The sequence below is a fragment of the Siniperca chuatsi genome, linkage group LG5 (assembly GCF_020085105.1).
Source record: "Siniperca chuatsi isolate FFG_IHB_CAS linkage group LG5, ASM2008510v1, whole genome shotgun sequence".
Taxonomy (NCBI): domain Eukaryota; kingdom Metazoa; phylum Chordata; class Actinopteri; order Centrarchiformes; family Sinipercidae; genus Siniperca; species Siniperca chuatsi.
In genome coordinates, this window is record NC_058046.1 from 2372018 (window position 1) to 2388265 (window position 16248).

A 16248-nucleotide genomic window follows, 5' to 3' on the forward strand; every position below is an offset into this window, starting at 1 on the left:
ACATTTGAGGACGTCATCTTGGGCTTTGGGAAACACTCACCAATAATCGATCAATTGAGAAAATAATCGACAGATTAATTGGCAATGGTAATAATCGTTAGTTGCAGCCCTATCTGAAACAGAACCTGGAAGTTTGGGATTCACTTTGGCTCTCTAATAGCTAGCTAGCAACAGCTGGAAAAATCTGCCAGTGACAGTCGTCATTTCAGCAAAAATGTCGGGTAAAAACGCGAAGCTGGCCTCGTCTATGGTGGACAAAAGCACCTTCTCATTTGCGGCAATGGACCAGTTGCTTCAAAGAGCACCTCAAATTTCGAGTGGCAAATCTACCACTGTTATTATCATTAAACTGCGTCCGTGCAGGGCTAGACTGGAAAGATTGACAGGTGTAGCCACAGTAACTGAGGGGCGGGGCTTCAGTTGCAACCTCGGCCTCAAGGCTAACTCAGACATTAAAATGAAACTTTAACAAATGAAAATGGAAAGTCTGTTTTCACAATACTTGCAGATCTAGATAAAAGCTGTCCGTTTAATCGATTTCACCCTTTAAATCCACTCCAGTGGTGGAAGGCAGAGGATGCAGTGGGGGGGAGGAAAAATCTGCTGCAGTTCAACCCAAAGCCGGTTTGACTTCAATGTTTCCTCCCACACGCTGGAGCTTTGTGTTGAGGTTGAATCACAAATAGCTGTCCTAACTTGCATACAGAGCTGGATTTACCCAAATTAATCAGGAGAGGGAGGGGGTGGATGGGGGGTGTCAGGGGAGCCAGCTGAGTTTTCCATTAATTCTGCCTCTAAAATCTATAATTAAACAAAGAGACATTTTTTTCATCTTTGGTTTTTACGCTTTATTTTTTATTTTTTATCTTCAAATCACATTTTTATGCGCCTCAGACTACAGAGGAATCCTGTTGTATGTGTTCAAAAATGCCAATAAAGAATTTTAATCAATCCAATGATCCAATTATCCATCCATCTTTTCATTTTTCCATCCATCTATCCGCCCCTCATCCAGCTCTGTTAATGGATGGAGTGTTTATAGAATCTGTAAAACTGAATTTGGTCGACTCGTTTGACGAGAAAACGCTGCCTGAGCTGCATTTCTCTCTTCTTCCTCTTTCTCCTCGTCCTCTCCTCCTATTTTCTGTCATTTGTGTCCCTGATCATCCTTTCCTCTTTGTTTTACTGTCTTGTCTTCCTCCATTCCTTCAATGCTCTGCTTGTCTTTCTTGATCATCCCACTTCCTTTCCTCTTTCTCCCTTTGCTCCTTCGCTTTTCCTCTTATTTTTTTCACCTTGTCCTTCTCTTTCCCCGTTGTTTTCCACCTTTCTGTCCTCTTATTCCTCTACATACTCTTTCCCTTTTCTCGCGTCCTCTTATCCTCTCATCCTTTCTTCCTCCTCTTCTTTGTTCCTTTCTTCCACCTTAATCCACCCCCTCTCCCCTTTTTTCTTTTTATCTTCCTCCTTTTCTCCCCTCTTCTTTTCCTCCTCTCTTTTCCTGTCCTTGCCTCTTGTCATTGTTTCCTCTCGTCCTTTCTTTCCCCTCTTCTTTCCTTCTTCTCCTCCTCATCTTTTTGTCTCTCTTCCCTTTCCCCCTCCCCTTCCTCCCTCCTCTCCTTCCCCCATCTTATGCCCTTCTCCTCCCCTTTTCATTTCCTTTATTCTTGCCCTCATGTCCTCCTCCTCCACCTACCTTTCCTTGCCTACCACTTTCTTTTCCTTCCTTCCTGTCCTTTCTTTCCTCTTCTTCCTCATCTTTTCATTTTCCTACACTCCTTTCCTCGCCTCACATCCTCCTTTCCTCCCTTCATTCTTCTTCCTATTTGTTGTCTTTGCTTCTTGTCATTGTTTGCTCCTCCTGCTCTTCTTTTCCTCTCTTCTTCCTCCCTTTCTCGCCTCTCATCCCCCTTTACTTTCCACCTTCTTGTCATGTCCTTTTGCTTTCTTCTCCTCTTCCTTTTCCTCCCTCTTCTCTTCCTCATCCTTCCCTCCCTTTCCCTTCTTCTTGTTCTCATGTCCTCCTCCTCTCTTGCCCCTCCTCTCCTCTCTCCTCTTCCTCCTCCCCTCCTATTAAATCCCCCAGTGAGCAGCCACACTGACAGTTTTTTTCCCAGACAGAAATCATCCCTGTCTTTATTGTCAGGCTGCTGAAAGAGGAGGCATTGTGAGTGTGTGTGTGTGTGTGTGAATGTGCAGACAATCTGTGGTTTGTGGAGTGTGTGTTTGTGTTGCACGTGTGTGTTTTTGCGAATGGTAGCCATCTTTTTTTCCCCATTTTCTCTCTTCAGCCTCTCATCTCTCTGCTCTCTTTTTCACTCCCTACAGTATCACCATAAGAGCGCGCACACACACACACACACACACACACACACACACACACACACACACACACACACACTTACCTTCCTATTAAATGACAAGCTCTAATGGCATGACATTACTCACTGCCATAATAACTCTGGCTGCTGCAAAACATTCGAAAACTAACAACCACTTTCTCTTTCCTTCAGCATCACCGCTGCTGCACAATCAACCATTAACAGTAATTATGTTAGCCCAATTCTGCATAAATTAATCTTCCAGAGTTGCAGTGTTTGCAAGCAGCGTTTTCATAATGATGGAATTATAAAGCATCTGAACTGAGACAGACATCACAGGCTTTCAATCTGGCAGCTGATGTAACACCAGAGACAGTTTTAATATACATGCGACTCAATCAGGTTACTGCAGGGAAATCTGAAACCTTTAAGATGGCAGAGCTGACCGGCCGATCAGCATAACTGCCACAGAAACGTTACTTACAACATACAGAACAATTTCAAGTGAACAGCAAGTCGTTGGGACCGATTATCTTTTCGCAATGGCATTTTAATAACACAGTGACCCCTGATGTGACTGTTAGCTCCCAGATGTGAGCTAGAGAAGATGTGAGAAGATGATGTTTATATACAACTAATTTGCAAGAGCAAATACATTTTGAAGGAAACGTAATGCCTCCCAGATTTGTTTGAGGACATGTTAATTAACATATTTTCCATAAGGTTCGCCAAACATCGTGGCAGTGGTTAAATATTGAAAAATTCTAAAGAAACTCTAAACACGAGACAGGACAAGTTTATTTTATTAACATTTAACTGAAGTCGTAAAAGTACCTTTGTTTCCTAAAAACCTTTGTTTCCTACTCTTACTACTTCACCCACCCCCTCCATGAATGTACCACAGTTTGAAAATGTAGCACTTCCCACACTAGAAAAAACAATGCCAACATAATGCAGGCAGCAAAACGTTTCTCCTCAAAACATATTAGGCCAAATGTGTTCCACGGTCCAGCGGTCAAATTTGCACCTACGACGTGAGGTGAAAATTTGCTTTGCTTCTAAACAAATTTACATCTTTCAAAAAGTCTTACATCTCTCCTACATGAAAGATTCATCATAAATAGAGTTAAACCATTTTGAACCTTTTGACAGTAAAAAAACCCCACAGAACATTGAAACTGTGCTGAAACCGTTTATGCCAAAACACAATTTCAGAGTAACACACTACACCCTTAACAAACAGGGATGTTTGTATCCCATTATGATGTCCAACAGAATCTCTGAAGAACAAAATCTGAGAAAATCTTTCATGCTGCGAAGAACACTTTAAAAAACACATAAAATGTTCCAAACCAGCAGCTCTTAACCACATCTCCAAAAACACTTTCGACTTGGACTAAATTTCCCCATTGATTCATTCCCCATTCCTTTTCCACTATACTGGCCGATTCAGATGAAACAATCTTTTATCTGATTTTAGAGGAGAGACACTCGCTGTCTGAGCAGAAGAACTAGAACCCCCCTGTGTGTAAAAAGGAACAAGATGTTAGGAAAGCTGCAGTTAAATAAAATATGAAAGGCAGGGGAGAAGAGGACATGAGGTGATTCTTGGCAGGTAATGACAGATGCTGGGCGGTGATATTATGATGCATTTTCTTTATTTTAGTGTTTCCTTCAGCAGTGCAGACTGTGGTGAATGAATGCAGAGGAAAACCTACCAGCCTGCAGAGCACGTGGGCGTACCGTCGTACCATGAAGCCCTTTCACACTGGTTGGCATTGATACCTAATGGACTCTCAGTCCAGCCTCCACATGAGCTGTACTGCTCTGAAAAACACACTTCTGTGCCTCGAGTAGGGAACAATACTGTCAGCTGTGCCGTTTACTCGTCATGCACTTGTTCTTCTCTTGTATTTGAGCTTTTGTCTAATTATCAAGTCAAATGGAAAATAATTTTTCTAATTCTAGAGTTAGACCAATAAATCAAAATGCCAATATATTGAGCGAATATTGGCATTTTAGTTGGTATCACCTAGCTCTGATGATGCAGATGATTGATCACATATTTATTGTGGCACTAATCAATTTAGCACTGCTTACATTACACCTTGTTATGAACCTTTTCTAATAACTCAGTTACCATATTTTATTTTTATATTCATGTATTTATTATAACAGGTTTCACAGTCAGCCCATGTAACTTCATTACATAGAGGTGATAGAAACGATCTAGATAATTACAGACCAATTATCTTGTAAATAACCAACTCAAGGCATTTCTTTCTAGTCACTCTGTATTAAGTCCGCACCAATCTGGATTTAGAGGTAATCACTATTTCAGCTATTAGTTACAAATAATATAGTATCCGCTTTAGACAATAAGAAACATTGTGCTGCTCTTCTTATAGAGCTGTAAAAAGCATTTGATAGTTGATCATCCTTTGCTCTTACAAAGGTTGCAGTATTGGCTTTGATGAAAAGGCTTGTGATTGGTTCCAAAATTATTTGTTTGAGAGACTTCAGTGTGTGAAGTCGGGGAGTGTCCAGTCTGAGTTCTTGCAAAAGGAGTAACAAAAGGTCTTCCGCAAGGCTTTTTGGGTCCTATCCTCTTCACCATTTATATTAATGATATTGTCTCTTCAGAGTGGCTGTCAAGTCCATCTTTATGCTGATGACACTATTGTGTACTATACTGCTGATTCTGTACAACTAGCCACTGAGAACCTGCAACTTTCCTTTAATGCTCTACAAGATGGTCTTATTAATCTTCAACTGGTACTTAATGCAAATAAAACAAAAATCATGCTGTTTACCAGAGACAGAGATATCGATTATAATAGAGTGCATTAGCGCTGCACAACTATTCGAAATATTATCGAAATCGCAATATGGCCAAGTGCAATATCCAAATTGCAGAAGCTGCAATATTTTGATAAAGGTAAAATGTGTGACAAAACAGCATTATAATGAAGTACAGCAGTGCTGCAGAGACGCCCCGGCTTCACATCTTGTTTTCCAGATGTAAAAAAACGTGTTTGTTTGGTACAGATCCCAACAAATCGCACAACATGATTTTAGTAGTTTTTTCATTGAAAATAAAAATTGTGATGCAAAAATGATCATTCCCACTAATCGTGAATCATATCACAATCATAATATCTGTCAAAATAATCGCAATATGATTATTTTTTTTTACCATATTGTGCACGGTGTGAATTTGGAAAGTCAGCCTTTTCATTTTAGTGTCCCAAATTCTTGGAATGCTCTTCAACACACACTAAAAATCAATACTCTACCAACATATGGACATATTTAAAACCATAATCACAAACCTCCCTGCTTCAGAGTGTAACTGTTTTAACTGATTTTTCTTTATTCTCATCTGTGTTTTGTCCTATTTATTTTAACTTGTATGTAACTCAACATCATGGCACCCTCAATGGTTCTTCGAGTTTAAATAAAGGTTTGAAATGAACCAATAGATTTTTTCCTCTGTCTAAACATTTGTCTGCATCCTATAGAGAATTATTTTTTCTGATTTGTATGCCCGCTGTAACATCACTGATGGAGCTGCACCAAGACGTGCAAAATGACTGACAGTTTTAGCTCACATGTTGAATCATTTCCTACATTTGCAAAGCCTTGCTGTGGCATGCAGAGAAGCAGGAATGTGAACATTTGATTTTATATTGATTATATATTGATTTTATATATTTTTAAATTGTCATGATGGTGCAGCTAGAGGAAAGTTCAGGGGGCCACCAAAATGATTAGGGATCTTACTCTGGGGACCATACCAACAGCAGTGTTCTTAGAAATCTAGTCTGTGGGTGTTGAGATACGGCAGATTATATATCAAGACGAGTGTTGGATGGACCAACGAGCCACAAATACACAGAGACAGAAGATGCTTGGTATTTTTATAGTTGTCATTACATATTCATTTGACTGCAATTCAGTGCACAACAGTTACAATTTAGTGTTCAGTATATTGAAAGCTGTAAGCCTCTATGTTCACAGCATTAAACTGGTGGTAAGAGCAAATAACACGGCAGTGACAGAATCTACGACACTAGCAGATTTAAAACCCTTTGTTTTATACTTGCAGATCTCCCTCACAACATTTTCCTCAGGATGGCGAGAGGAACTGTGGCATACTGATGAAGTTAGGTGTTAAAGACAAAGATCAAGTACTTTCAAGGTCACATGCTCGTTTTGAAAAACTTCTGAAGCTTCAGATTTTTCTCACATTCACCAGGGGGGCTACTTTTACCTTCTGCCTGTCTGATTTTCATGTTTTAAACCAATAATCTCCTGTCAATCACAGCCCAGAGGAGCCGACAGACAAGACTAAAGCACAACTCTTCCACCAGCACCAGTTTGTACTGTAGCACAGAAATTAAGCTGGATCTTACACTGACCTTTAAATTGATGCTTTTTGTCTGTAGTAAGAGAAACTAGGAATGAAATGAAGGAAAAATAAATATTCCCCAACAAGGTAAAACATAAGTAAATTGTCTTTGGGGAAGGAAAATGTTTTTTTGTGTGTGTTAATGATGTTGATTGAGCAATCTCTCGTTTCTAATACTGAAGTCATTCTGTCACACGCATCTTCTAGGTGCTGGGCAGAGCAGACGCCTCTGCTCACTAGGCTCCAAAATCACTTTAATTACTAAAAAGCCAACTTCAAGTCCTGAGGAGAAACATGATGTAGAGAACAGTGTTCAGATTCTAAGCGTCTACAATATTACTGTTTGCAAAATGTCCACAGAACGGGGTGGGTGCTCTAAAGTGCATTCACCAACCCATGCGCCTGCTCTCAAGCTCACAAAGGATTGTGTGTGATTGTTGATACAGAAGCAATGTACTTAACCAAATTTACTGTTGCTGAGAATGTAACTGATTCATGAGTTAATGAGATAATCATACACCAAAACACTGCACAGCAGTTTAAAAAACTATGAAAACAGGAGATTTTACAAGTCTGGAAAGCAGCTGTTTTATCCTCAGTCTCGGCCCAGTATCCCTGATATTCACTCTCTTAATCGATGATTCCACAGTGCACAATTTACATCCAGTGCCAAAGTTCAGTGCCAATGCAGGAAGTAATGTGCTCTTTGTGTAGCGAAGTGGAAAGTCAGGGTGTCGGGGTTAATTGTTAATGCAAGCTTCTTTTAACCAAAACACAACCTTTACCTAAACCGCTACCTTTAATGTGAAAAGGTTTTGTTGTAGTGACGATCCACCAGTTCTCACCATCTCTGCAGCTCTACGGAGCATGAATGTGTAAACAGTCACATCAACTTTAAGGTGATAATATGTCACTGTTGTGTTTACATCCTGAACTGATACGGCTGTAACACTGTGTTTTAGTTACTAACACTAACTACGCCTTAGCCGCAGTTTATTTTCCATAACCATCACCTTTCCTAACCTTAACCTACAGATACCTGTACAGGAAAAAGTAAATTGATAAATGTTGGTATTGGACGTTAAATATCAATGTTCTAGTCTGGCACAATCACATATTCACGTTACAAAGTATTCTACCTGGAATGCGGGCTTGGACGCATCTGATTGGATGATGGCAAAGTTGAGCCGGATATCCCTGCATTTTCTTTTGGTCTGAGCTTCTGCACATACCTGCTGTGCTAATGCAGTGGTCTCATTGTAAAGAAAGATGGCTACATCTTTTCATTCAGTGTCTGTCTGTCTAAATGCAATTTGACTGCTCTGAATGTTGAGATTCGTTATTGTATTACACAGAGATGCACAGTAAACTGCAGTGGATGTGACTCAGTTGAACAGCTGTAAATGTGAGTCTTTGCGCATTTCAGATCTGACGTCTCAGCAGACGTGAGTCAGATCCCCGGTGGTTTGTCCATGTTTAGAAATCCACATCAAGAGTTCGGAGTCAGACATTTTGTGCCTTTAGAAAATGTGCTCAGTGTTTTGGAAAGACGTCTGACTGGCTGGCTGCTGGATACCTGTCTGACCACGCTCAATATTCTTTGAAAATGAAATGCATTAACAACATCAAAGTGCTGATGATTTTCAGCCTCAGGTGCAGACTGGACACATGTGATGTGAGCTTGGATCCTGCTGAGGACCAGTGAACTTTTTCTGATGGTAACACCCTAAATAAAGAGGATGGTCCACTATCATCTCCTGTCAGTGATCATCGGCAGGTAAACAACTGCTAATAAACATAAAAATGATGATTACATTTTATTTTTCTCTTAAAATCTGCCTGTTTTCATGTTATTTAAATTTGTTTAGTGCTACTTAGATGCTTATAATGAATGTAGCGGATAAAGAATGTTTTCAGCCTAAAAAAGCAAGAAAACAGATTTTAATTCACAACATCTCTATCTTTGTCACACTAACAGTCCATTTTGAATGGAGAGGCATCATTAACACTTCTTTTCCCTCCTTTTTATCATCATTAACACATTGTAAATGTAATGTGGTGAACGTGAACAAGGTGCATTAAACCTGCAACAGCTGCTCTACAGCTTCATCATTTACAGGCTGACGGTTTGGAGCAAAATACTTTAAGTGACAAAATGAAAATCTGTTTTGACAGTCTTTTTCTTTAATCTCAATGTGTTCACTAATATGAATCTGATAATTTGACTAAAAAAAAGATGCAGTGGCTTTTTCTTCTCAGCTGTGAAACTGAGAGAAGCTTTGGCCCGTTGCCTCAAAATGTTTAGTGAAAAAACGGTTACATCACTGCTCAGGAAGCATCGCTCCAGGCTGTTGTTCACTGACGCAAACACAAAACTAAAATCATTTTAATAACCTGACATGCATCGTCTTTGCATTATATTGCAAATGTACAGACAGTGAAGCTACAGTAGATGCACCTTTGTCTGAATGGATGTAATTAATGATTGTAATGTGTTATTAATCTCACAGTTTGCACACTGAATGAAACAATATGGTTATTTTGAATTAAAAAGCATTGATAATGAGCACATAATAAGGTTATTAAGCAGTGTAATACCTCAGACAGTAATGTGCATCACTAACACAGGTTTAATTTTTTCTGGTTGATGTAAAGACAGGCTATATATAATGGACACTGTCCTCAGATGTACTGTGCTGCATACAGTACAAACACTGATTATTAATGACTGCTATGAATTTGTTTTCTGTCTTTTTTTAATGATATGATCTCATCTTATAACACACTTTGGTCAAATCAGAAATAAAGTACCTATAATGTGCCTGTAATAACGAACAGTGTTAATTTTGTCAACAGGAACTATGACGAAATTCGTTGACAACCTGTTTTTCAGACGAAAACGAGAGTAAAACTAAATAAAAAGTTACCTTTGAAAACAACAACTACGACAAAATGTATTACATTTTTACTAAGTGAATAAAACCTAAATGATAATGTGAAAGACGGACGAATGGACAAATGAATTAATAACTGTGGAATCACACACTGTATCCAGGACATTATGTTATTTATTGTTATATCCATCCAGCTATGCCAATGAAAACATAAAAACTGCGGAATGGCATTACACAGATAAATCTCATTTGACTCATCATTGCATTGTTTTTTCACCTGGATAAAGGGGTGGACCATTATTAACATTACTGTTAGATAATTACTGCCTTGTAATGATCTGCACTGCCTCCATATTCATCATAATAACCAACAGCTGAAGTTTACTTTTTGTTTTATTGGTCCATGTGATGATAACAATCACTTTTCCAACATGATTATGAAAGACAATTTTCTGAACCTGATGTAACCGTGTTGGGATATATGACATCACATTCTGGTGAGATGAATCACAACAGCTGTGATGCTGTTATGCGGTTTCATAATTCACGAGCCTTTTCCCTTCAGTGTTGCGTGTTTTCCGACGCGCACCTCTCCTGATCAATCTCCATACTGATGCTCACTCGCTCGGGATCAGCCGTTTACATGCGACATCACACCCCGATCGCAACTCTCCCTGAATAAACCAAACGCTGTCAAGGTCGCCAAGGAAACCGAGCCTCTGCAAACCTGTTAAAAACCCACCGGGTAAAAAGGGACGACTCGCAAGGTGCCGGTTTCACAGCATCTCGGCTCAGCCATCCGCCGAGCTCAGCGCGGTTACAGTAAACAGGATATGATGTTTCCATGCAAACAAATAAAACCACTCAAGAGTCCTGAGGAATAACCGGATATTGATGGGCATGTTAACACTCCTGTGAGGCGATCAGAATTCAAGATAAACCAATAAAATCCAACAGGAGCAGAGTGTGTTTGTTGTCTCATCTTCACCCGGCCTGCAGGGATCCACACTGACAGACAGAAAGTGATAGCAGAGCAGCCGCTGTCATTCACAGACAAACTCAAGTGCATCTTATTGTCTTGCAGATGACAGTTTGAGCTTCAGCAGCCGCGGAACTGCTTTTATTTCTGTCAACAAGGCTGGATCAGATAGGTAGCTTAAATCGTTTCAGCCGTTATTAAAGATCTTTACGTGTGGCCCTTTTTGTGTGTACTTTGAGCTCCAAAGATGGCAATGTCGGTCAGCCGGTTCGCCGCTTTGGTCCAGACTGAAATATCTCAACAGTTATTGGATGGAGTGCCGTGAAATTTGGTTCAGACATTCATGGTTCCCAGAGGATGAAGCCTACAGTACTGACTTCGGTGATCCTCTGACTTTTCCTCTAGCGCCACCATGAGGCTGACATTTGCGGTTTTAAGTGAATTCTCTCAACAGCTATTGGATGAAACACAAAATTTAGTTCATGTTCCCGTCAGGATGAACTGTAATAACTTTGATGATCCTCTGACTTTTCCTCTAGCGCCACCATCAGGTCAGAAGTACTCCAGTACTTTGGTTTCTGACCAAATACCTGCAGATCTAATGACATTCCCATCAGCCTCAGTTGGACTTTGTGTTTACTGCTAATTAGCAAATGTTAGCATGCTAACACGCTAAACTAAGATTATGAACATGCTACACATCGTACCTGCTAAACATCAGCACGTTAGCATTGTCATTGTGAGTATGGTAGCATGCTGACGTTAGCATTTAGCTCAAAGCATCGCTGTGCCCACGTCCAGCCTCACATGACTGTAGACTCTTATGGTGCGTGTCCACAGGATCCGTCATTTCCACGCTTTCCATTCATCATCCGTCGTGGCACGCCTATCAAGCGTCCAATGCTGGGAAACGGTGCGACCCCTCGCGTCCAAAAGCGCTCCTGTGAACACGTACCAGTACCGTGCGCTCACACCAGAAGCTGCAGCCGCCAGTCATTCGTGCTATACGTATAGCACGAGTAAAACGTGAGCCGGTACGCCGCCTGTGTAGACAGCTGAACTGATTCAAATAGAGGCGTAGCCTATCGGTTGGAGATTGTGCGTGAGACGGACAGAAAAACATGGCTGAAATGCCTCCGGTGTAAACACGCTGTAAGATATCGGTTTTTAACTAAGCACACAAGGACTTCCGCCTTCTCTGCAAAATATATTTACATGGTTATGTGTAGTAATCTTCTTTAATTAGAATGTTATTTCTAAGCTTTGTGTATTTATCTAGGCTGTGTACAACTACTTCATATATTCAGTGCTTCCACAGTTGTTCCCGTCAGCAGGGGTGTAACTATTTAATCCAATTTTGATTCAATTTAATATTAAATGCATCATAAAATTTCACATTCTGCTCATGATTTGAGTTGATTCAGTTAAATCTTCCGACAGCTCTGAAACTGTAAAATGGAAACAGCAATTTAAGTGTTTGATTGAAGAATAATTAGTTTGCGGTCGGCTACACGGGCGAAGGAAGATGAGTGCAGACAGGAACGTGTCAGAGCAGGTGGACAGCAGACAGTTTCAGCCGTCATACATTTTTGCTGTTTTATAATCAGAAGCAAAGATGACAGCGTAGCGAGCAGTGCGTTCAACCAATCAGGTGTAGGAAGGGGTCATGTTGACGTCTGGGTGAAAGAGAGAACTGTCAATCACGCATCATCCAGTTGACTTAAAAAGGCTGATTTCCCAAGCAAATATCATTTAAGCCTTTTCTGACAACAGCCCTTAGCAGAGATTTTAACTTGTCAAAAAATCTTCTTTTATAAAAAAAATAGTGTTTTGGCCCAAATGCATTTCACAGGTTTGGGCATTTTTCAAGAAGAGTCTGTCATTTTTCCAAACCCCTAAAAGTTTCATACAGACACAATCTGGTCCTCAAACAGTACAGGTCGTGTGTCAGTGCCTTCCAGAAGGTTTGGCTAGTTTTAGACAGCTAAAATGAGTTGGTTACGATTAGGGGAAGATGCCGGTCGTGGTTAAAAGACACCAACATTGACTGTCGGTGGACAACAGAATGCAAACAGAGGTCTCAGAGGTCAAAGTCAGACACTTTGTACACCCCAACCATCCACCCCGACCTCCTCCTTAAGAGGTTTGACAGTGCCATAACAACATCACACTGACACACAAGAGTAAATTGTAAGTTAGGGCTTTTTTATGTTTTTGTGGTGAGGACAGTCTCTCCTATTCAAGATCTTATACTTGTTATGTAATCAAACGGCCATCGTTAATATTATTAGTTCCACCTGAGCTTTTCCTGTCACAAACAGTTGTGAGAAACGTCTGTAGGAAAAGTAAAGTAGTCTTCTCAATATAAACTGTGTTTTAGCCGAAATGCATTTTTAAGGTTTTGACATTTTTCGGAAACAGTGTCACATCTTAAAATCCCTAAACGCAGTTTCATTTGAAGAAGCACTTCCCTGTTTTTCAATTGCCAGGGCCAATACAATATCTGAGTTTTAATACTGATACAAAAACTATCATCTACCTTTTTTAGATATCTTACTTTGAGGAATATAAACTTTTTTTTTTTTTTAAACTTAAATAAGTCAAACTCAAATGTATCTGCGGTAATATCCGAAAAGTGCTAAGGTTCAAATCCGCCCCTGTAGGCACAGGTAAGCGCCTCACTGTCAGTGTGAGCCAAAATGGATTATTATTGATCGTGTCACCAGCTAACCATCGTTTGTGCCAGCAGTCACTTGGTTCTCTTTATTTTAATGTCAAAATGAATCTCAGTTTTTAGAATTTCAGGTTGTTAAAGCCTCTGGAGCTCCACTACAACCATCGCAGGACTCTACAAGTCTTCAGTGGAGCCCAGATTACTGCCGACAGGGAATGAATTACAGTCACCACAGAGCTCAGGGTGTGTGTGTGTGTGTGTGTGTGTGTGTGTGTGATTCACCGCCGAATGGGAATCCTTCAGATCAACAAATAAACAAAGCAGCCGGGGCAGGCCAGCGTTCCTCCTGTCAGCAGCATCTGCCAGCAGCAGGGAGGACGCTTAGTTTTTCCTGCCTCATCTAATCCTGCAGCCACGAACAAAATTACCCAAATAACTCCCTCCGAACATCCTCTATCGCTTTCCTTTTTCCTGTCTGTCAGGCTCTTTCAGCCTGCGTCCTCTGCTGTCACGTCCAATCCCTCCTCCTCTATCAAACATCTCTCTCCCGACTTCACCTCTCCACCCATCGCTCCATCTTCCTCCATCTTTGTCTCTCCTTCGGATGACTTGTTTAAACCCAGAAATGATTTGACATGTGGCAACATCCCCGTTTTCCCCTTAAATGACTACAAAATGGACCTCAGAGTGGCTCGTTATAAACCTCAGCAGTCCAGCCTGTCAACCTGCAGTATTTATGTCTTATTTAAAAGGATTTTGACCCACACTCTCGCACCAGATTCATTTTGAGTAGTTTCCCCAAATGAAATGAGCAAACAAAGCCAGTGCAGATGCAACATAAAGGAGCATTTTCAGAAGAGGTTCATTCGTATTCCCTCACGTCTTTGCTGAGTTGCCGCTGCACATGTAAACAGTTGCTTTCTCCTCTAATCTCCAGCAAAAACAAGGAGGACTGGATTAAATGGTTCTGAAAGGAGGAGGAGGAGGAGGAGGAGGATGGAGATGGAGGACACACTGCTGCTACTGCTACCTCCCTCCTCCTCCTCCTCCTCCCCCTCCTCCTCTTCCTCTCCCCTCCAAAAGAAATAAGACCAAAAAAAATAAATAATGTCATCCCTGTACATCAGCATGGCAGATATGAGCAGACTGTGAGGCTGGGAACAATGACACCAGCTGAGCAACAACAATAGGAAATAAATATCATGTGGCAGGCAGGCGGTCATCCCTCCATCCAATCATCCATTTAAACATTCCTGCTGTGTTTCTGCAGCCGTACAGGTTTCTTTGTGGCCTGCACCTGCATCTGACTGACTGTGTGTGCTCTGAATACCAAAAAAAAAAAATATTTCATTCCTCTCCTTTTATTGAAAATATTTCATATAAATCAGCAGCTGCAGGTGTGACGTGATAGTCTGTTGTCCTGTTGTTGATTATAAACGCCGCTTACCTTCTCGGCTCCTCTGTGTTTCTTGGCCGCCGGCGTGTCGTCATGCTGCCGCCTGACAACAATAGCGCCGCCGCCGCCGCTTTTAACTCCACAATCCAGCGCGGTTTTATTGGCGGCGCCGCCGCCGTTACTCCCGCAGTTATTGTTATTGTTTACGTTGTTAGTGTTGCCGTTATCTCCCGTGATCCTGGAGTCCGGCGCGGCGCAGTGGCAGTGTCCGGGGCCGTCGCGGCACGGATGATGCTCGGGCAGCAGGGCGGGCGACGGGAGGAAGACGGAGGGAGGAGGAGACGAGCCATCGCCGGGCTTCTCCTTCCTCGTCCGGACTGGAGGAGCGGCGGAGTCCCTGTCCCTCTCCCTCTTCCAGCCCCGGATCACGTTTTTCCCCTTCCTCTCCTCCTTGCCTTTGGCGCACGTCGCAGGGGAGGCCGTGGTCACTTCGGAGACGCCGTTGCTGTTGTTGCCGCTCCCGCCGCCGCCGCCGCCGTCCGCGTCTCTGCACACCGCTGAAATCATCTCCAGACCTTCTCCACCGACGCTGCGTCCTTGAGCCTCCCGACGCTGCTGCTGCTGCTTACCGACTCCGACGCACAACTCGCCGCCGCCGCGCACCGCGACGGCAGCCGCTGAGTGATCCGCCGCCCCCGGTTCCTCTCTCCCCTCCCGGCCGGCTCGGCTGCGTTTAAACGCGGATCTCCTCGGCTCCGACCCGCCGCCGCTGCCACCGCCGACAGGTCCCCGGGTCTGGAGCGAGGGCAGGGCCGCGTGTCTGTCGGCTGAGCCAGCGGCGCTGCAGGAGGAGGAGGAGGAGGAGGTGATGGAGATGGAGGAGGCGGTGGAGGAGGAGGCGGTGTGGTTGGGTGACAGCTCCCTGCAGTCCGTCAGCAGCCCCCCATTCTCCCCAGCTCTCAGGAAACGGTTCATCTCCTCCTTTCCTTGTGTCCTTTGTCGATCTTCACAATAATCAGCATTCAAGTCATTGTCAGCCCGCCGCAGTGTGAGAGCACCGAGCTGTAGGTGGACACATGCAGGTCTGTTATAGGCTGCTGGATCAGGCCTGCTCCATCACAAACTCTAACAGGCTGAATGACAGCTGAGAAGTCCTGACAGAGACCAGAGGTGCTCGGTGGATAGCCTGTTAGCCTGTGTCCCATTTGTAATTCATATATAGCTACCCCTATTTAAAAGAATAATAAAGTTTAAAAAAAAGCACATCACACCCCAGAGACACTGCAAAATGAGCATATTTCTGTTTTCAAATAACAAATATAATATCATTTTCTAGTATGTCTTAATGTTTATTTTCTGTAATAATAATAAAAATAAATAATATTCTAGAGAGTGATTGCATTGTGTTATTTTATTTCTCTCCCACCGTGGATATTATCTTGATAAATATTTCAGAAGCCACAAATTTGATTTGGGGAAAAAAGGAAAATCTGATGCCTGAATTACACTGGCTGACCACACGGGGGCGCTGCAGCGTTTGCTTGATTGTTTAAACAGCCACTCAGGTGTAACT

The 16248-nt window shown here is 42.1% G+C and overlaps 1 protein-coding gene across 3 annotated transcripts in view; it reads right to left on the bottom strand.

Annotated features, from left to right (window-relative positions):
- The window catches only part of znf608 (zinc finger protein 608), a 49080-nt gene extending 33049 nt beyond the window's left edge, over positions 1-16031 (bottom strand). For 2 of the 3 annotated variants that reach the window (XM_044196980.1, XM_044196977.1), the window contains exon 1: positions 14727-16031. In XM_044196980.1, coding sequence (XP_044052915.1) covers positions 14727-15650 — 924 coding nt within the window. In that variant the 5' untranslated portion in view covers positions 15651-16031. The remainder of the gene's footprint in view (positions 1-14726) is intronic. The other variant, XM_044196979.1, reaches the window with a different exon arrangement.
- Between the last annotated feature and the right edge of the window lie 217 nt (positions 16032-16248).